Source organism: Panthera leo, chromosome A1 (genome assembly GCF_018350215.1).
Source record: "Panthera leo isolate Ple1 chromosome A1, P.leo_Ple1_pat1.1, whole genome shotgun sequence".
Lineage (NCBI taxonomy): Eukaryota > Metazoa > Chordata > Mammalia > Carnivora > Felidae > Panthera > Panthera leo.
Window position 1 is genome coordinate 180,515,748 of NC_056679.1, and position 22,919 is coordinate 180,538,666.

Consider the following 22,919-nt stretch of genomic DNA (forward strand, 5'->3'; position numbering starts at 1 on the left):
TAACAACGCTTCCCCACTTTGAGGTTCCCACTTTTAGAGGAAATCTACACCCTTTCTCCTACCCCTGGCTGTGATGAACTAAATCTCACACCTCTGACTTGGTGGTGATAATTAAATATTATCCGCCTGTCACTTGGTGCACATGTTGTGTGTATTCTCAGACTTTAATGAGCTGGTATTTGTCTTCTGTAAGCAAAAATATTTCTTTGAGTCTCTTCTTTTTCAAATTGGGGTGAGCAGTTCAAGTGAAGATCTCTCACTATCAAAAAGACAGTCTACTTGCTGGCATGTGTGTCTGAACTGTTTCTACTTCTTCTTAGGGTCAATGGCAGGGAAAGCTTACCCCTTCAGAATCAGCCATTGCTTTCCTGAGGTTAAGTTAGCGGTCACATGGTTGGGGGGGATGGTTGTTGGGAGACTTTGAAAGGGATGGGATTAAGAATGCAGGGAACCAGCATAAACTGGTTTTGTGGGATATTTGAATGCAGCTTTTTCCAACAGGGCTTCTCCTGTAAGCACCGCAGAATCCAGAAAATATTTGGGTGAAAATTTTCTCAAGTCTTCTAAGGAAGGCACTTAGCTAGTACCATTCTAGATGCATAGGAGAAGAGTTAACTCATTCCATACAATGACTGTCTTAGGACAGTGGCTTTCAAAGAGAACCTGCATCAGCATTATTTGGAAATTTACCAGAAGTTAAAATTCTTGCATCCCACCCCAGGTCTGTGGAATCAGAAATTCGGGGGGATTTAGCAATCAGTGTTCAATCAAGCCTTCCAGGTGGTTTTGCTATAAGCTAAAGTTTCAGAACTACTAATGGCCATAAAGCACCAGGGCTTAATTCTCTCCCAGAGGAGCCCAGTGTGAAAAAGGCCGTTAAAAGGGCTTCAAATATCTGCATCAATATTTGTATCTATATCTATCTCAGTTTAAAATAAAAAAAAAACATCTATCACTTTAAACTGAGATTTTTTTTTAAACGTAGAGTGTTCCCAGATGAAAAAATGATTTGCCTCTTCCAACTCACTTTGGATGAGCATTCTGTTACTTCCCCATTCATGAGGTTCATAACAAATGTGTTCATTGCAGCTGCTCCCCAGGCTGATATTCATGCTCTGTCTGGGTGCCTCCTCTGACCTACTGTCAGGTTTGGAAGCCACATAGCCTTGCTTGAGAACTCCCAAAGCAGGAGAGAGCCTGGGGCAGAACTCCTATCCCCACCAAAACAAACAAAAAAGTGATATAATTAGTGTGCTGCAGGATTGGATCTGGAGTTGATGAGGAGCAACTTTAATATTTATCAATAAACAGCAAAGTGCTTAGCACACCTCCTAGGGAAGTAATTAACCATAAAAAGGATACTCTGTGCTGAGGAATCTCCTCCAAAAAAAGAACTCAGTTAATTGTGAATTGCTTACGCCAGGTGAGAGACAATCCGTGTCTACCTCTCTCACCTGACATAAGCAACTCTGAATTAACTGGGAGTTTCTTTTTATAAACACTATGCAGAGCCTTTTTTTTTTCTTGGTGGCTAATTACTTCCTTGGGAGGTTTGCTTTAATAGTTCCCATAACAAGGCCATTATTGTCTTTAGCATAATCACTGCCTCATTTGCTTTTGTGCCTTGCCTTTCTGATGCTCTGCCTCTGCCCAGCGGGAGGGACCCTGCACTGTGCTTGTAGCCTAGTCCTCAGACCAGCACCAGTCGCACCTATTGAAGTCTCCTCTAGCTCCACTATTTCAGGAATTTGGTTTTCTCCTGGAACGAGCTGCAATCAGGGAGGGGTAGGGCTGGTGGAGAAGGACGTAGATGGTGCAGGTTATGTTGGGGAGACTGAGTCCCCCTTCCCTATGTGCAGCATTCCAGCCATTTGCTATGCTTTTACCTGCTGACATCTGCAGTGGGGAAGGGCACCAGAGCAGCAGCTCCTTTCTGAAAGAGGAAGGAGCTGATCTATCTGTAAGCAACCACTTTGCTAAGTGAAATCACCAGGGACCAGGAAAAAAAAAAAACAAAAACTGAACCTTGTCAGGATAGGTAATGTGATTTTGACTCAGTCTTGGGAAAAAAAAAATGTATGGATATATGCAGTTATGCCTCACTTCATTCAAAAATGAATTAAAGTGGCTTCTGTTTTGGCTCTGTTTCAGTAAGGTAATGAATGAATGGGAGCTCTGTAAATTACATTGGCTCTATAAACTTTTTTGATTGGTGTACTCCTATCATTATATGTATGTTAGCTTATTTACACATTATGTACATGTATAACAGCAAGAATATATTATGGAAATTGCAAAGTGTCTATTAAGAGGACGAGGAAAAGTAAAAATAGAATATCTAACACTTTCAACCATCACCCTGATGGATTACACCCCCTTCTGGACACTACCTAAACTGACCTTGGAGTCATGAGAGCAGGAGATGACATTTCCAGAGCACAGGGATTGACAGAGTGGGACTATACACATTTTTATTAAATCAAATAGTTGAGTGCATGGATCCTCTTACACTCTGAAACAACTTGCACTCTGAGAGAATTCTGACCAGTTAGTAATTTTGGTGGGAGTGGGTCACACACCTGTACTAAATCCTAGGGAGCACTGCTCCACATTCTTAGGAAATCACACAGCCCCTATGCTACTGCAACTCCATTTAGCCCCAGAATTTTACCATTTCATCAGGGAATAACACAGGAAAGAAAATTCAATTCAGAAGTTCAGAACAGGGATTGGCAAATTTCCTATAAAGGGCCAGAGGGTAAATATTTTAGGCTTTATCAGCCATGTGGTCTCTAACTATTCAATGCTGCCTTTGAGGGTGATACATAAACTAATAGGCAATAGGCTATCTTCCAATAAAACTTCATAAATGAACACTGAAATTTGAATTCTACACAGTTTTCACATCTCTTGAAATATTGTTCTTTAGATTCCCACCCCACCCCCCCAACCTTTTGAAATGTAGAAACCAGTTTTTAGCTATATAATGCCAGGCAATGCATTGGATTCGGTCCGTAGTTTGCCAACCACTGGTTGGAAAGTGGACTTTGGAGTCAGATCTGGGTTTGCGTCCCAATTTTACTATTGGTAGCTCTTATAAAGTTACTTAACTGTGGTCTAAGCTTCAGTTTCCTCATTTGTAAAGTAACATCTCAAAGGGCTGTAAGAATGAAGGGATTGCCTGTGATGTCTGAGCACAGCGTGAAGCACATATTGTGATCATCATCATCGATTTGTTTGTAACTTCCAGCCCTGAAGGGTCAGGCAGGAGCAGGGACCCAAAGGCAGAGCCAGGGCCCAGCCACCTTTCTGTGGTGGTGCTACTTGCCAATCCAAAGCCAGCATCAAACCCCAGTGCCTTCAGCCTTGTCTCCAGGAACCCCCCCCCCCCCCCCCCCCCCCCCCCCCCCCCGCCCAACGATGCCCCCTCCCTCCCCCGTTCTCTGCTGCATTTGCTTCAAAGGAAATGTTACAACAACATTTGACAATAGTATAGGGGAGGTCTTTCAGGAAAAAAAATGACTCATGACGGAAGTATACACAATGCTCTGCTCTTGAGGGGCTGGGAATTAGAAGACGCTTGCTCACCTCCCTCATTATCCTTGTTATCAGCACAGGAGGTTTCCATGGCAACGTTGCATCCGGGCCCTCTCCAGCCGGTCTGGCAGACACACTGCCAGCTGTTCTGACCCAGCGTGCATCTCCCGTTGCCGTTGCACAAATCAGGGCAGCCATCTGGTTGGAGAAATGGAGAGGATGAGAAGGAGGGACGTGAGGCCATGCTGGGGCTGCAGGGGAGCCATGCAAAGGGGGAGCAAGGCCGCAGGGCAGCCACTGGGCCAGCCTCAGAGTGGGGCCCGTGCCTGCCTTCGAAAGAGTCAGGGAAGCAGGCAATGCATGCAGTTGCAAGACAGTGGGGTCCCAGATGCAGGGGATCCCCAATGACACTGACCTGTGTGAAGGGGTCTGAGGCAACCTTCCCAAAGTGGGGAATATTCCAGAAAACTAAACCAGCTCTGAGCTTAAAAGCCTAGGTAGGCTGTTATTTCTAGCCAGTAGCTCAAAAGTGAGGCTACCTCCAAAAAAAATTTTTTTTCCTCCATTTTTTTTTAGAAGTACCTTCTGCAGAAAAGAGAAAATTCCCTATCAACCCAGGATGGAGGCAAAGTGCCCTCCATCATTCAGAATCTCAAGGATACATTTATGTATGATTATTACAAGCTTCTTATGACCAAGAACTGGATGGCTCTGCTGGGCCATTTTCATATTTTTGTAATATTTAGTTTTAAGGGGCACTTTAAAATGTTGGCTGTTTATCACTCAACCTATTTATATCATGATTTAAAAATACTGCTGAATCTGAAGGCTGTGGAAGGAGTGGGTACTCAGTGTCATGAATGGGGAAAAGAGAGCAATGTGTATGTGCGTGGGGAATGAGGTGGTGTTCGAGTAATTCCGATTTTGTGGTAATATTTTCTTTCCTCTTTTTTTTTCCTGCGGTGGGGAGGAGTACAAAATCAGCAGCCTACCTAATTCCCTAATCGCTCTGGCACCCCAAAACTCTGCACCTACCACTCTTCTGACCTGAGCTTGGGTGCTAGGAGCCTGGGTGAGGGAAGAGGAGGAAGGGTAGCAGGGAGCACTAACAAGGGAGGGGAAAGTCTCCCCCCTTCCCCCCCGGCAGAGCCTCTGTCACCCTTTATAGGATGTGGAGAGCAGCACTGAATTGGTAGGATATCACCACACTCCCAAAACCTACTTGCTGGCAAGCTTTCCTGGATATGTTTTCATTTTTCCTTTAACAGCTTTATTGAGCCATAATTTACATACCATAAAATTCACCTGTTTTAAGTGCACAACGCAGTGACTTCTGGTAAATTTACAGAGTTCTGCAACCTAGTTATGTTCTTCTTACTTCATTTAAATATACCCCAAATGACCACTAATTTAATTGTCCCAAGAATGTAACTTCCCTGAATATCTATCTCTAATTCTATCTCCACCTCTGTCACCATATCTATCTCCAGCTCTTTCTATATCTAGTTTTAAACCACACAAAGTGCAGCAGGCGGGGCGGGGGGAGGTTGGACTGTTGTGAGGGGATGAAGAGCTTTGCAATGAGAGAGGCAATTGATGTGAAACCATTCTGGCCCAAGTCTTCTGAATCAAAAGCATGCATCTCCCCCTACTTCTCTCTCCAGGGTTCCACAGGCCTTAGAATGACATTTTAGCTCTCTTGAGTTTCCCTTGTGAGAATGCCAACAAACCTAATCTGTGCATGTGGCAGTGGTGGGAATTGAAAGGACTCCCCCCAGGAGGAAAGGTCTGGAGTGTCTGAAAATGAGTTGAAATTGGCTTATTTAAGATATCTTACATTTGAAAATTGTTCCCTCCCATCCTTTCCAGATAGTGGTATGGGTTAGGACCTGAGAGAACAGGATAAGGAAAGGAGGAGAAATTCTATTTGGGGGAGTCTCTGTGAGGAAGCTGAGCTGGCTTGAGAGGAGAAACAGGAGACTGTTACCAGAGAACCTGTTTCCTTTTGCTGTGTAGCCCAGCACTAAATCCAGGATGCAAACAAAGCATAAGTGTCTGCATAGCTCAAGAAGACTTGCTGGTATCCACACTTATTTTTACAGATCCCAGACCCAAATTTCCATTCATTTTCTTACCAAGGAAGTGACCATGGCCCTGCCTGGAGAACCGCTGACATCCCCTTTGTTCATACTGTGGGTGTGTTCTGGGAGTGGAAGCCATCAGTTTCAGAGAATTACCACAAACATTTCACAGGAGCAAAATGAAACTCAGTAGAAAAAGCCCAAGGGACTTCTCAGAGGTTCTCAAGGAAAAGAGTGTATCTCCAACCTCCAGCCACCTCCAGCTTTACAATTTCCACCAGTAGAGTTTTGGTTGAATGGATCACAGGGAATACACTAAATGACAGACCTAGCAACATTTGCTCAGCACGCCATCTATTATATGTGCTTTGTTATTTAGCCACTTTGAGGTCTCATGTTTGACTAAAATCACACCCAAAGTCTCAACAGAAGCCTCATTGTGCAGGAAACCCACGTCGACTACATAAAATTTAAATTTGCAAAGAACACTAGCATGTCAGTCAGAGATAGGCACTCAAAATATCTGTGCTCTTAGATTGAAATGAAGCTTTTTCCCCCTTTCTCTTTTGATTTTTTTTCCTCCCCCCAACCAACCGAAGTGAGATAAACAGACCACAGTAGCAGGTTTTCTCCACATCATATGAGGAAGATGAAAACATGAACAGTGGGAAGCTGGCAAATCTCTGAGAAGTTTCGGGTTAGCTGGGAATTAATGGACAGCACTTTGCTTTTAGCTTGAAGAGGAGGAAAGTAGCCTTGGCAGGTGCGTGGTGTTGCTAGGCAACCCCAAGCTATCCCCAGCACAAGTTCATTCGGCTGATGGCCTTCTGAGGAGGTGATTCGTTGTGTTTGTAAAGTGCAAAGCCAGCTTCTGCTTAAGGAAAAACAAAATGTAGGAAGTAATTAGTCTGGAGGGCAAATGGGCGTCAGGTGGCAACTTTTCTCTGGAGAGGATTTTACAACTAAAGTTGGAATGGACTTATGGGCTCATGCTTGGGGATCCAAAAGATCTCCCATATGGAGTCTTCTGGATTTCAGGCTAGCACTGCTGACTTCCTTCAGTGTCCACCTCTGAGATCACTGATATAGAATGCGGTAAGGCACATTTTTTCATTCTTTGCACAGCTAGGCAGCTGGCTGTCTGGAGACTCCAGGTTCTATCATGACCCTAGGCTAGTGGGTCTCCACTGAGGCTCGTTAGTTCCTTTTTCTTCTTTTAGGGGACATTTGGCAAGGTCTGGAGACATTTTTGATTATCACAACTTGGGGAGGATGCTACTGACATCTAGTGCATAGAGGTCAGGAGTACCGCTTGACATTCTAAAATGCACATGACAGTCTGCATAACAATACAGCTTCAAATGTCAATAGTGCCAAGGTTGAGAAACCTTGCCCTGGACCCTCAACTCCATGAAACTGGAGAGTTCCTTGTTTGCTGGCCTCATGTCAGGCACATTGTAGATGCTTGAATGAATGGCCAGTCAGGTTGTGCTGTATCATTTCAGCCTGCCTTATCTATAAACTCTTCTGAGAGTCATGAGAATATGGCGCCCCCTTCTCAAAGATCAAAAGAGAACTTTCAAGGCCATCAGTGATATCTTGGGCTGGTTCTATCAGAATTCCAATGCTTTTGGCAGGGTGGAAATGATATAGTTTCTAAGACTTCTACATACAGAATTTCAACCACTAAAACAACAACAACAACAGCAACAACAACAACAACAACAACAATCCATCAACACAGTTACCAGGTAGGCAGGCTTTTTGCCTTGACAAAAATTGACCTAATGCAGAAATTTGGGATTAAAAAAAAACAACAACCCAAAACTCACACTTATACTCCGATGACTCCCAAATCTTTACCTCCAGTCCTCTGAGGTCTATACCTGGACTCCAACTCACATCTCAACATCTCCATCTGTTCACTCACAAGTACCTCAAACTCAAGAGAATTTGGCCTCTTTACCCCCACCTCCCAAACTCTGATCCATTGATCAATGAATGGCACCTCCATGTACCCCAATGCCACAACCTTAGAGTCATTCTTAATACCCTCCACAGTCCTCCACCACCTCTGTCATCTCTTATACCTTGTCAACAACCAAGTCCTGCCCGATTTTTATCTTAACAATAAGAAGTCCTATTTGTCCTTCCTCCTAAATATCTCTGGAATCTGCATTTTGTTCCCACCCCCACTGCCTTGCATTAATCCAAGCCTCCTCATCTTTGCTCTGGACTCTTGTGAAAGCCTCCTAACTGGTCTCCCTGCTTCCAGTCTTGCACCACCATCCACTTCTCTATGTTCAGGAAACTACACAAAACACATCCACAGCTTTCCATTGACCCCAAGGTAGAGGCTGAAGTCTTTCACCTGGCTTACAGACCTTATGTGAACTGGTTCTCATGTCAGCCCATCTCTGTATCACTTTAGGCTTTGGTCAGATCAAAACTGTTCAGTCTTTCTTCATCTGCCTAACTTCAACCATTCTTCAGATCCCCACCCAGAAGTCATCTCTAGGAAGACTTTCCAAAGCTCCCAGTTCCAGGCTAGCTACACCTGTGATAGTGCTTTTATCCTGCCCTATCCTATCCTACCCTACCCTACCCTTACTTACCCTGCCCTACCCTATCCTGCTCTGCCCTAGCCTAGCCTAGCCTACCCTATCCTACCTCACCTTACTTTATCCTATCCTACCCTATCCTATCCTACCATATCCACCACACTGTATCAGAACTGTCTAGCATCTCCTTGATACTTGCATCCATGTAGCAGCCACTCCTTAAGACATTTTACTGTCACTTGCTAGAAAATTATTGCAATAAATGTGTACATAGCCAACTATAATTTGAATGGTGCCTCTAGACTTATGCAGTGTACAACTGAACAGCTTCCCTGGGCACTCCTGTTATGAAGTAAATATGTCAGGGCAGGTGCCATGTCTATCCTGTTTACTCTTGGATTGCTAATACTCAATAAATAGGGAAATGAATGAATGACTTTTAACTGAACTCAGAATCTCCAACATCTTTGGCAGAGTGGAAATGGAATTGTTTCCAAGACTTTACTACACATGGAATTCCAAACACTAAAAAAAACCCCCAAAACCAAACAACAACAACAACAACAACAACAACAACAACAACAAAAACCTCCAATGACACAGTTATCAGGTAGGCAGGCTTTTTGTCTTAACAAATGTTAGGCATGAGGAAAATAATGTCTAAAGTACAGTAAAAAGGGGAGCATAAATGCACTTGAAGAAAGCTGTAATTACCATAAAAGGCTTTTCTAAAAAAGCATAAAGGAATGTTCTGCCATGTGCAGCAATTTAGAGGTAGAAATAAGTGGCTAATAGTATATAAGGAGTGTAAGGGGTATGTAGTGTATAAGGGGTGTAGAAAGAGAAGAAAGATCTTAACATTCAGCATCAAGCACACCTTAGAAAAGCACACCCTACCCAGATAGAAATGAAGGTGAAAACACAAAACAGGCTGTGTATAAATGAGGACAGATGACAGGAAAGCTTGAAAAGTGATGGATCCCTGCTTGGCTCAAGAGACCATTAGGAGAGCTACTGCATCCTGGAATAAACCCTGGTGGAAAGTCTTCTGAATCAAGGGGAAAACCTTAACCTGGTTGGGGTCAGAAAATTCTGGGATTAAAACCTAGATTCGCCTCTTGCTGTCTGTGTGACCTTGAGCTGGTGTTTCACCTCTTACTCCTGTTGGTAAAACTCTGTATCTTACAAATTAATCTTATTTACTGTCCTTCCCAATATAACCTGCATGAAGGCTGGGACTTTGGTCTCTTTTGTTCACTGAGATATCTTCAGTGTCTAGAAAAACAGTTGGCATATAACAGGCATTTATTAAATGTTTGTTGAATAAATAACTCAACAAAGGTGATGATGATACTTTGTACAGATGCCAGAGGGGTGAAATGAAATTATACAGGTAAAGGTTTTAGCATAGAGCTTGGTATATTGTGAATGTTCAATAGATAGTAGCTCTTGTAGTTCGTGTTGATATGGCTGCTCTTGCAAACATTACAGTTAGTGCTGGGCTTTTCTCTGGGGCAAAGTTATAAGTGCAGGCTATTTCTCTTTGCCTTACCTCCAGGTCAGGATAAAAAACACAAGCCTATCCTGTTTCAGGTTAAAAAAAAAAAAACAAACCTCCGGTATTCTCAGTATATGACTGCATCCAAGAACCCAGCAATGCCAAGTTGGTCTGGGTAAGTGAGAGGAAAACCCACTGAAGCTAAGGGCAATTCTGAGGGGCAGGAGAGTTGAAGGTAGAATAAATGGTGGCTTTTTCTCTTGGACAGGATTGTACTTTGGCATGTTAACTTAATTAGGGAACCCCTCTCTTTCAATTGTTTTAGATATCACTGTTTTCTGAGAGCTGGGCATTGTTGGAATTGAGAAGTGGATACACACTGGAAATATGTAATAGAGTCTTCCACTGCATTCCAGAACTCTTGGGAATTGAAAATAGCTGAGGTGTTGGGGACCGTGTATCACCAGGGGTTCAGCAGCCATTTATACTAAACAGCAGTGGCAGACACTCAGAAAATTAATTTGGTGCTTCAAGACACTCTGGGGAAAGCTCAAACTAATTTTAGAAGATTGGCTGCCAAAGAAGCATTCTGGTACCCAGAAAATGGAAGTGCTTGTCCCTCTTGCTCACCTGTGTGAGGACGAGGGAGCTATGTAGGGACTCTGTTTCTAGGTACAAATTGGCATGGAAACTCAGCCATGAACCTGTACTTGAATGGCTGCTTCTGCTTTGTTAGGGAAGACATGGCAAATCCAGAGACAGATGTTTTTCTCTGTTTCAGCAGCCTCTGTATGTCTTAAAGGGTTTGTGTAGGAGAGCATATGGGGGATGCTGGGTAGGGATGGCTGGGAAGGCTAGTGATCCTTTCCATGGTCCACTGCTCATCTTCTGCTCATAAGGCAGAAATCATACCCCTCAGCCTTAGGAGCAACAGAAGCAGCAGAGCCTCCGTGCAAGGGGACATAAATTTGGATCCAGCTGTCTATGTTGCACGTTTCCTGGATGCACCTGGATTCTCACTGATCAGCATCATTTCTGTCTGCCCAGGAAAAGGAAGGCAGCAGGCTTAGCCTTGGCCTCAGAGAAAATGGTAAACTTAAAAACAAATTCCTTCCACATTGGAGAGAAAAGGGGAAAGGAAGATACATCTTTTTTTTTTTTTTTTAACTGTTTTGATGCTTTAAGCTCCTATTATTACTTTGTTTTTCTGAACCAGCAGAAGATCATGGGGGGTGGGGGTAGGAAACAGTGTTTAGGCAACAGTAACTGGAAATAGCTCTTCTTGGGAAGGGGGAAGCTCCTGCCAATTACTTAGTGAATTCAAGACTGAATCATTGTCACCCAGTAGAACCAGGGTTTCACACAAGACTACGCTTCCCTTGGGGGAGGCTTGCCTTCTTCCTCTGGAACATCCTCTTTATTCCACTTCACCTAACACAGGAGGATGTCGTGGGCTAGTGCTGGGAAAACATCACCATGTTGCTAAGGCAAAAACAACTGATACCATGTTGAAATCTGCTGAAAATGCACCAGGGGTTTCTCCAACTGATTAGATAGGAACAGTGCTTCTCAAAGTGTGGTCCTGGGACCAGCAGCATCAATGTCACCTGGGGACTCATTAGAAATGCACATTCTTGGGCTCCATCCCAGGCCTACTGAATCAGAACCTCGGGGGTGGGGCCTAGAAATCTGCATTTTAACCAGCCCTGGGGAGGGAGGGATTCCGATGTCTGCTCTGTGTGAGAACCACTGCTTTCTCAGGGTTAAGTCCTGAACCTCTAAAAGGGCCTTGAAGGCCCTGCATTTATCTGGCCCTGTCCATTTCTCCCTCTCAGGTCACATCACATCAGGCTCTGCTCCCTGAGCTTCAGCCACACTGCCTGGCTGGGTTCTAGAACACAGCCTGAATCCTCCTCTTGGACTTCTGCAGCTCCCGGTCCCTAAACAACACTCCCTGCACTCTGGTTAGAGCCATTCATCCTGGGCTTAGCCAGTGCTCCTTCAGAAGGCTTTTTGACTTCCAGCCTGGGGGTCCTCCCCACTAGGTGATGTCATGGCACCACCCACTCCCCCTCCTATAGCGCTCCTGCCTTGTCTCACTTCCAATTCATCCTTTGTTTCAAGCAGTGCGTCTCAACCTGGTGTGCATTAGAATTGGCTGAGAGTTCTGAAAAATCTGGATGCTAGACTGCACCCCAATTAAATCAAAATCTCTGAGGATAAGACTCCAGCATCAGTATTTTTATTTTTTTGAGCTCCCCAAGTGATTCCTGTGTGCGGCTGAGAGTGAGAACCAGCAGTTTAATGCCCATCATCCCGGGAGCCTCTAAGCCTCCTGAGTGCAAAGACTCCGACTCTGTTGTGTATGGCTGTTTTCCCAGCGCACACCCCAGTGCCTAGCATTACAGGTATTTGTTGAATGAATGCATAAATAGACCGTATGTGCGGTGTTTCTGCTGTTTCACTGTGCCCTTGATTCAGCAGCCAGGTAAAAGTAAAAGCTCCCCGCAGTCTACATCCCAAGCCCCTGGCTGGATGGCACTTCTCCAAGCAAAAGAAACAGCTGGTTGCAGCACAGGGTCCAAAACCAAGCTGATGACAGTGACTGTCAATAAGTGCGGGAGTAGGCCCGTGCCTTTCAACTTGGAAGAAGCTGACGCCTCCTGACTGAAAGAGACAGAATAGAGCACCCAGCGAGGTAGAAGAGAGCACGTTGGTAGATTAAGAGGGTGACAAGAGTCACACAAAGGCATGGATGACAATAATAAGAAAGTCCAATGGTTTAATTTGGTTCTTGGAGAATAATCAAGTTGTTGTACCTTATGTTGCTTATTCCCACAGCTGTCTGGCAAATAATGAATGTGGTACCTAACCGGTATGGAAATAGGGACAAAGACGCGACTTTGATTTCTTATTTGTTATTTTTAACCATCCAATTTCTATACCCACTGAGCATCCTTATAGCCACAGGAGGGTCATAAAAATACAAATAACATCTAGGAGGCCTGTGGGCACGGACTCGTTACTTACTGCAGGGCTGACGGCTCTCTTTTAACTAGTGTAAAAGGAGGCCAATGATAAATTGCTGTGTATTTGGTGGTTGTTGCTGTTTGTAGCACAACTTTAGGAAATGTAAGGAAATCTTGAATGCTTGTTTCTTATAGATGGTAAAAGAGCTAGGTTTAGAATCTATCTCAAGACTATGGGTTTTAAATTCTGGATTTTAACATGCTTTTAATATAATAACAATAACAACAGCAGGCCCCCAATGTAGACATTTCTGTGTTCCTGGCCCTCTTTTACGTGCCCGGCAAGCATTAGCTCATTTCAATGTCACACCTTATAGTGTAGGTACTATTATTATCCCTATTTCACAAGTGAGGAAACAGAGGCACAGAGAAGTGAATTAACTTGGCCAAATTTGCAGAGTTGGTTAGTGGTGGAGCCAGGATTTGGCAGCAGGCAGACAGACTCTGTAGCCTCTGTTCTTAACCAGAGTCACTAATGGTCCTTGTTTACCCGAAACTGTTTTAGCACTAAGAGTCCCTAATCCCAGGAAACTTCTTAGTCCCAGGCAACTTGGACAACTGGTCATCATCAAGGACAGGGACTGAGCACTGGGATCTTTTCATTGGAGATGATAGAGGTGGAAGGTAGGGCTGGAGGTGAAGGCCTCCAAGGGCAAGAGGGAAGGCGCCTAAAACATACTGGTGTCTCCTCAGGCCAAAGTCCCAGGTCAGCTCAGTAGTCACAGGGCAGAACTTAGTGTGTGAAAGAAATGGGCTCTGGATCTGGCCTGCCTGGGTTCAAATCCTGGCTCCACCCCTTGGCTGCATGATCTTGGGCAAAAATGATAAATTCTTTATTCCTTACTTTCTTCATCTGTAAAACCAGGACAATAAAAGTACCTTTTCCAGAGGGTTGGTTGGCCTTTAAAAGAGAAAATACATATCACATGCTTAGCATGATGGATAAAGATATGTAAATGCATCTAGTAAAATGCAAGATGTGTAAATTTTAAGTAAATGCACATAGTAAATGTTTCAAAACTGATATTATTGTCGTTGTTTAAAGTAACCTCAAATGATAGCAGAAATGTTTATGTGGCTCAGGGAATTCTTCGATTTTTCGCTTGGCAATGAGGAAAGACTGTACACTATGGTTCAAAACGGGATCAGTACAGTCAGTATAGCAAAGGCCCCAGGAAGATGCCCTCCAAAGACTGAAATGGAAGTGAGAAAAATGAGGTAATTTCCTGAGAGTTCCATGAGTAAGATCATCACATAATGGATGTGACATGTTATCCAAAGAAGCCCCCCTAAAATGTAAGAGGCATGTGAGGTGAAACTGAAGTCACAGGGAGTGGACATCTCAACCAGGCTCAGAAAAGTATGTTAACAGAGAGGTGTGGTCTGCCTGGGGTGTGGAAAGGGGGCCACTGAGGGACATGCGGCAGAAGAGTGACTTGATCTGACTTGAGTTTCTAAAGGATTCCTTCATGCTAGGAGAACAGACCAAGGATGCGGCAAGGATAGAGTCGGAGAGGATGTCCAGGAGGAGGCCATATGGATAATTTCTGTAAGTCATACTGGTGGATTGGTGGGGCATGGGTCTGCTACTGTGACCCAACATGGCAGGACTAATTCTATATGTTTTTAGGGTTCCCTACACATCCCTCCAATAGAAAGACTTGTGGTACAGATGCGGAGCAGAGGACAAAATACACTGTCCAGAAAATAGCACTCTGGATGATACAATTAAATTAAGAGTACATATTAAACTCTTGAGGTGGGAATCAGCAAATAAACAAGGTTGAAGAGGCTGGATTTTGTGGTGATTCTGCCCTTGTCTCCATGTTGCTTTTCCATATTAAAGGCAACATGCAGAAGTGGAGGGAGAGGGTAGCATGGGTGGAGGAGAGCAGAGAACTACAAAGTCACCCAGGCTTTCTCTCCAGGTTCAGGGCTGCCAGTGTTACACAGAACAGCTCCAGCAAATGACCTCCCTGACTTTCTTGATGTAATGACTTCAGACCAAGAGGCTGCATTTAGTCTGCCAGCTTCATCTAGTTCTTGGCAATAGAGCTTCCTTGGGCCAACCCCAAACACCCTCCCAGGTTATTGCAGCTGGACTTTTAATCCCTTTGCACTCTGTTTATCCCCATAGATCAGCTTGACACATCTGAATTGCGGCATTCAAACACACTTAAAAAGCTCTATGTACCTGTCTATCCTTCCATCCATCTATCCATCATCTATCTATGTATCAATTATCCACCTCTGTATATAAATATATACATATATTTATATTTATTAATCTGTCAAGACTTCCTTACAAACTAGTCCCTCCAAATTATCTGAAGACTTGTTTTTAAAACACTGTGTATCAAATGACCTCATACAGTAGCTGTATTTTATCTTGTTTTATGTTACCATCTACCTGTACAGAAACACCAAAAACATTTCAATCTCTCCTTTGCTTCTTCACTTTCTTTTCTTTCCTCTGGCTGAAATGGCATCTCCCAGCCCTGCCCTTGTTCATTAATCCAGCACCTTCTATCATTCACTCCTTCCCATCCTTGTGACCCAAGTAACCCTGAGTCATGAACTTTTCCTGTTCTTTGAATCTCTGTTTGCATGTATTTTTCTAATCCTTTTCTTAACACAGTTTTTAGGTGACCAATAACCTGGGGGGAGGTCATTGGTTGTTATATGTTCTTTATAAATTTTGCGATAAGTCTCAATCAGGAGGTACATTTATGTGTGGCACGTATAAAAAATAAGGAAGTTTTTGTTTTCTGAAAAAATATAGAACAGGAGTCAGAATTTTAAAAATCTGGCCTATGCTATTGTTAGGTGCTATTCTTCCATTTTGCATAATGAATGTACCCTTAGGAAGGTGAGAGTTTCCTCTTCGAAAATCCTCTCATTTACAGAGAAACAAAAATCCCTCCTTTCAAATTTATTTTAGACATGCAAAACAGCAGCATGTTTCTGTAAAGTCACATTTTAGCTAAATGGATAATTGAATGGTGAATGGGACCTGCTCCTCAGCTGCTAACCTGCAGCGTTTACACACACACACACACACACACACGCACGCACGCACTCCCAAATTGCAGCACAGCAATCCCCAGGAGGCAGAAAGTATGACTGATTTTTCCAATAAAGCTGAAAAATCGATAATCCTTGTAGATGGAACGCTCACATCTCTAACCACCTCAGAATTTCATCTCCCTCTGCTATCCCTCCCCAACAAGCTTCTGTCTCTGCCCTGGCACATGTCACCGATTCCATACCGCCAGGATTTAGCCTGAGTTCTATTCCAGTTCTACTGAACGTACCTCTTAGAGAGGCCCTGCAATGCGTCTTGATTTAGAGATGCTTGGGTTTTATGTGGCTCTGGGAAATGTTGTTTAGCTTTTCCGGAGCTCCAATAAGTTCTGATGTATGGCCGTGCATGCCTGCATGATTAATGGCACATGCAAGGACTTGGAGCCTTCAGAGGTCACCCTGTGTGTACTGAATAATACAGCGCAGATCCAAAAATACCCTTGGATGAGAATCCTGGCTCCTCACAAATGCACTGGCATTGCTTGCTTTAGTTGACATTGCCTGAGACTTGGTGCCTCTCACTGACTGTGCTTCTAAGAAAAGTCACTTCCCCCAAACAGACATTTTTAAGATAAAAGGGGAATAATTTTGGTTTCTTGGCTATTTCTCTATCAAGTATCAGAGGTACCAGGATAAGTAAGAAGGCTAGGAAAACTAGAAGGCTGATGATATACTAGACTCTGACAGGACTTCCAAGTTCATGGTAGCTAGGCCATGGTGGGAAGAAAATTAAGCATCTGTGCAAAATATGCTATGGTGTGCAATGCTGTGGTTGAGAATTTAAATGCACCAAAGTCAAGAGATTCGAAATGATGGTTCCCACAGCAACTATAACTCAGTTCTCTGGTGAATATAAAATTAACTTTATTGCAAAACATGCTGTTCAATTTACGCCTTAATATAGTCATGGCAGAGTTACAGTTGCTGTGAGAACGCTAACTCTGAATTGTTTTGAATAATTAATTTAATGAAAAGTTGGTGGAAATGTGAACTCTGATAGAAAGTCAACTTAAATTTAGGGAAGTTGGCCAATTATGCCTATGCTGAGGAGTGAGGATTCATTTTGGGAATCTGAAATAACTTAGTACACTCTTTGGCCTGGGGGGCACTGATAAAGCAGAGAGCCCCAAAATACACTAACAGGGGGATTGTCCTCCATCACTGAAGAAATACTCCTGCACGTGGAGACTTTACCAACAGATGAGGGTACCTTCCTGGCGCCCATACACTCTGATTTTGCTGCTGGCCTCCCAAGTAACCCTCTTGGCATGATTACCTAGGGTCAAAGCAGGTGATCCAAAGAGTGCATTGTTACACCTGGGCTCTGTCAAGTAAATAGAGGAGTAGAGCTCACTTCCCCTTGTCACTGATGGTTAGGACTTATGTCAATTGCTTTCCCTCTCTGAGCCAGTTTTCTCACCTGGATGATGATGAGGACAATTTCCACCTCACAAAACTGATATGAAGATTCGATGTGAGAAGGTGTGCTAAGAATTTAGCACTGGGGCTGGCAAGTTTTATGGCCAGTACTCAATAACTGTTAGCTGTTATTATCTGAAAAGGGAATTCAGTAGATCAGTAAATTCCAAACATGCAAAACCAATTCTTTGGCCTGTCTTGTTATTTCCTTCCAAACTGACTTAATAGAAACCTGAACCAGCAGGCAGGGGGGTGATAAAGGCAGAAACATGAGTTGGCAGAAAGTTTTGTAAGCAGGAGTTTGTATTCGGTAAAGATACTTGAGACCACTTCTTTTGAAGTTCTGGAAACAAACCAATCTATCATCCCTTCTACTAGATGACTATTTCTCCTTTTTTCCGCCACATCATCTCCTTCTCCATGAACCATTTTAGATCTTTTCCTCCTAATTCCTCTCCTCATCATGAAATTTTAATGTCATAGATACATTCTATATCTGCTTATTTATTGCAAATATATTTGTGTTTTATACATGAAAAGGGTAAGAGTTTTGCAGTCTCCCAAAGAACCACTTTTTATTCTGTTTGGGCTGACACTGCCCTCATTTTGAACATATGTGCTAGGTTACAGGCCAACACATCCCTTGTTCAAGTCCTCATGCTCCAAAACTCAGGAGAAACCCTTCATTTATTTGGTCATTTCCTTTGCTATTCCTTCTTCAAATCTAGCTTTTGACTTCTAGCAAATGGGCTATTTAACTCACGGTGGCTTCTCACTATATCCTTCCCAACTATTCTCCTTTTTTTCTTTCTCTTAAATGATTCCGGAAGGTCACGCCCAGAGAATCTCAAGCCAGCTAGCACTCCTTGAGCACCTGAGGTATTCCTGTTCCAAGGCAGGAGGTAATTTAGGTTCTTTCTGGATATGATTTGCTGCTGAGTGCCAGGGTTGGCCAAACCAAAGGAATTGTCCCTGCCAGAGATCATCTTTCTTGGGAGGCACTGTCAGGGTTTTAATAGAAAGGGGCAAAGCCACAGCCTGGGAGGAAAAACAAATGAAAAGGAAACCCCCCAGCAATGTGCATTTCTAGCTTCTGAATCCATTCCCAGCTTGGCTTTAACTACTTTATGTATCCGTCTCATGCTGTTTTCAGGGCCTCTACCTCCTTCCCCTCAAAGTCTTGGCTTGCGGCTTTTTACCTCACTGTGATTGGTATCAGTAACATTTTAATGTCTCCTAGAAGGCATGATTTTATAACACTGCAATCATTTGCGTTTACTGCTCAGAAAATATTTTAAAGCTGCATTACTTAGCGTAAACCCATCTCACCGGTGATGGAAGCAGTAACTTAAATGTCAAGGTAGAGCTGTCCTAGTATGTGGAGATCAGTCAGATGCAACTTTAAAGTGACTTGTTGGTCTGGCCAGGTACGTAGCTAAACCTGGAACTTCTTTACCTTGGCTTCTCAAGCTTGAGCATGGCTGTGAGTGGAAACTTCAGTGGCTGAACTCCCTGCTGACCTGGCGGGGGAGGGGGGTCTGCTCGTTTGTGCTTCCCTGAGTTTCACTGTTTGCCTTTAGGAGTCAGTTTAACACAAAGTCCAGTTCAGCCAGGTGGGCTTGAATTTGCTGGCAGACCTACCATGGGGATCACCTGTGCTGGCATTCTGTACACTGTACAACAGGCTTTATTGGATTTGGCAGCATTGAGAAGGCCGGGTGCTTCCGTATTTTGAACTTGTAGAGTATCACCCTGGGGCTATTATGACAGAGATGTCCCCAACAGGATGCCCCTTTAACTTCCAAGAATGAATGTATGTGTATGTGAAAAATACACATGATGGTTTGTTTGAGTGATTCTTTGAGAGGCACGATGAAGGAATATAAGGAGAAGCCTTGGCTTCCATTCTGAATAGTCAAATGAAAAGCACAAGGTGATTCCTCCCAAGGCAACAAAAAAAGCTATCTTTTTATATAGTCAGGTATAAAGAAATACGTACTTGAGTATATAAAGAGATGGCTTTTTAAATATACATACTTAAAAAAAAATTCAGTATCGATTTTGATCTATTGGGATGAGCCACAACAGACTGGCTGATTCTGGATGTTCAATCAGTTGCACTTCCGACTGGATTGAGGAGGGATTTCCAGGGGTTTCCCATGAGATCTTTAAAGTTCTCACTCCCAGAAAAGGCAGTGTCACTGGACTCTAGCGAAGAGTGTCCTGATTTGCGCGATCAGATGCGAAGCTGACGGGTATGACAGCCTTTGTAGCTCCAGTGTCAATAAGTCTAGTTAGCTCTTCAGCACATGCATTTACAATGGCCAGGTGTTTCGCTGGGTTTGCATCTGCCTCTGAAGGATGTTTATGGCATGCTCGCATGCAGAGAATGTGAATGATTATAGTGGAACATCATGCTGGGAACTGTTCCCAGGAATCAGTAGCCTGATCTGAGACAATTTGGAAGGAAGAGCAAGGCAATCTAGAAAACGGAGGATACTTGTGCTCTGCTGTCCTGGGAAAAAGATCAACAGGTTTACACTGCTGTACTGGAGTCTTCTCTCTGGGTCATGCCTGAAAAGCCCAAGTAATTCCCCTGAGTAGAGCAGGACACAGAGCATATATGCCCATAAAGCAGAGAAGGGGGAGGACAGGGGAATGGTGTAGCAGAGCCCTTGAACCCAGTCTAGAGGGGAAAATGACTGTGGCAGAGCTCCAATCACTCCTGGTCAATAGGAATTTCTTGGGTGTTCCACTCATGGCAACTCAAAGAAGATCTTTGTTTCTGGTCCTCCCTGCACTGCTCTGGTTTCTGTCCCCGTTTTCCATGGCCACTACTGCTAATTCACTGTGGCCAAGGAGAAGGCACAAGTGTCAGTTCTGTATGGGAAAACCTTCTCCTTCACAGTTGTAATTCTATCTGCTTAAGGAAGAGAAGGGAGACAGGGAGGGGCTCTGGACAGCATGAATTATTGGGCACTGTTACTAAAATACAGATATCCAGATTCCTGCAGATACCTATTTGGAGTTTCTAGGTTGTGAGCATTTGCCAGAGTAGCATTTCAGAGCATGGCATCACACCAATGACCAATGCAGAGACGTGTTGTAATGGGTGCAGATGAACCATGCTAGGCCTGCCGAGAAGTCAGATGGGCACACACACATGCATGCACACACAGACGTGTACACACTCACACGCACGACAGGAATTAGTCACTGGCTCAGTTTGCTCATATATATTGTTGAGATCTGGGGCTTAGCTGTCAACTGGAGCAGATGGAAGGAAGATAAGCCAAAAAGGGCAGCAGAGGAGGCAGTAATGGGAAACCTTGTCTGTGCTTCTTGAATGCTGTAATTTGCCAATAGTGTAGACCATGGATTTAAACCAATGAGTCAACCTAGCTGCCTGTGTAAAATACTTTCTAATGCTGCTCACTGTATGTTTTGGGGCAATAGCTTCCTGCTTGCCTCACGGGCTTATTGTGAGGTTGACTGAGGCAACACAAAGTCTTTTGAGCTCCTTGGAGAAAATTCACTTTGTAAGTGCAAAGTATCACCATTATACCCTGGCAGTGAGACTCCCACCAGCAAAAACCAGTTACCAGGAGAGTAGGGACATCAAAGAAAAGAAGCCAAAGCTTTCATTGCTTTGACATTGCTCATTCCAGGCAAATGATGTTCCCTAACTTGGTACTAATCTTGTACTGGAGCTTAGCGTCAGTGGCCACAGATGGGTGATCCATTTGGACCCCAGCCCTGTCTGAATGGCTTGTATAGCATTTCAACAAATTTTGAATTGCTTGCTAACATTTGAAAATGGGGAGAATATGCACAACAATCCTGATATCTGGCTTCTATTGAAAAATCAGAAAATTTGGTAAAACTAGGTTTGCATTTCTATATGGCAACATTCAGTGGGAGGTGGGTCATGTCTGGCCTCCACAGAAGGGGCATTCATTCTCCAGTTTATTACCGTTCCCTGATGTCTTACACTCTTTTCAGTGCATTCATATACTTTTTCTTTTCTTTCTTTTTCTTTCTTTCTTTCTTTTTTTTTTTTTTTTTTTTACAGAAAGGCAGACTTCCACAAGCAGTGCCTCATTTGGATGTGTCTGGAGTCTTGGAAGCTTGACCACTCTACGTTCTCCTACAAATGGACCCTGAGAGCTTGTTTGGAGGTTCCTGTAGTGGGTATGGCTACTCTTATATTCTTGACCCAGGAATCATCCTCTTCTATGGGGGAAGGTCGTTCTCTCTGACCAAGCACACAACTTTGGGAGGGATGCACATGGAGCAGTGAGGAAGGAAGGGGACACCTGCCTAGCCAGCCAGATCAGCCGAATCAACCCTGGCAATCAACGGGGTGACAGATGTCTCAGCTGGATCGCCCCCACATCTACGTACATTGTTCTTGCCTCATCCACATAGGGGTGTTTGAGTTTACAACTCTTTCTATGGGTTCTTCCCTCCCTTCCTTTCCCATAGGTGATGATGATACTGAATTCATAGTGCCCTCATCATGCCAACTCCCCTAACAAAGGAAAGGCCTGTCCACCCACCTCCTGCTGGAGGAGAAGGAAAGAGAATTTGGTTTATCCCACTTCTTCCCTTGCTAGTAATTCCACCCTAAAACCTCAAGGTTTTCATACTTAGAGATGTCCAAGAAATAATCCAACTAAATTAGATTATAAGCATTGAAAGGTTTCCATAATAAATAAAAATATAGATATAGCTAAGAGAAGATGAGATTTAATTAATGAGTGTTATTTAACAGAACAAGTTGTGCCATATACAGAGGATTAAAAGATAAAAAAGGATAGGAGGGAAAATCAAATTTTAATGAGTTGCCATCTTCATTTGATTTAACTAAATTTCTTCCACTGTTGAAAATATTAACACTTATGAGGGAGTCATTTGTGTGTATCCACGCAGTTTGATACCTGGCTGCTTTCTTTTATGTAGTTACATTGTGCTACAAATGAATTTAAACTACCATTGGAAGTTTAAGGTTTCCATCCTTACACTGATCTCCTTGGGAAGCTGTTAGCAGGAAACAGCATTGAAAAAGAAACCAAAACCAACTGGCAGAAACACCAGAAAGGGTGCCCTGCGTTAGAAAACAGCAAATTCTCATGTGGGCAAAAAGACAGCTGAGATCTGAAGTTCCTTGGACTGTTACCAGCCTCTGTGCCAATCACTTCTTTCTTAGCCCTGTAGCCCAGGGCCTCACCCAGGGGAAGCTTATGTTGCACCCAGCACTCATTAGGTGCTCAATAGATGTTTCATGAATGAATGAATGAATGAATGAATGAAGTTGTCATTGCTCAGCTGGAACCAGATGGAGGAGGTGTGGACCTCAGACATGGCATAGGATGATACACATGTGGCTTTCTTCTTTATGTTTTTAATAGTCATGTTCCTGCAACCGGAAGTCAGATCCTCACTGGGCTGTTTCTCTCTCTCTGCTTTGCTCTTGCTCCCTGTGTTCTCCTTCTTACAGTCATGGAATCCACATGTCCCAGTGAGATTCTCCTGTAGGAGTGGAACAGGAGGTGGGCCCAGACATCTGGGTTAACACAGGACATTTAGCACCCTGACCTCTCTTTTTGGAGTTCTGGGCCCTATGGGTGGCTGTGTGCCAGCCCTACTGCTTTTCATAAATGTCCACTCCGCAAAGAAATTCCGGTAAGGGCATGAACATGTAGTGTTG

The 22,919-nt window shown here is 43.6% G+C and overlaps 1 protein-coding gene across 3 annotated transcripts in view; it reads right to left on the reverse strand.

Moving 5' to 3' along the window:
- TENM2 (teneurin transmembrane protein 2) overlaps positions 1 to 22,919 on the reverse strand; it is a 938,525-nt gene that overhangs the window by 109,417 nt on the left and 806,189 nt on the right. For all 3 annotated transcript variants that reach the window (XM_042947342.1, XM_042947337.1, XM_042947345.1), the window contains one exon: positions 3,589 to 3,735. In XM_042947342.1, coding sequence (XP_042803276.1) covers positions 3,589 to 3,735 — 147 coding nt within the window. The remainder of the gene's footprint in view (positions 1 to 3,588; positions 3,736 to 22,919) is intronic.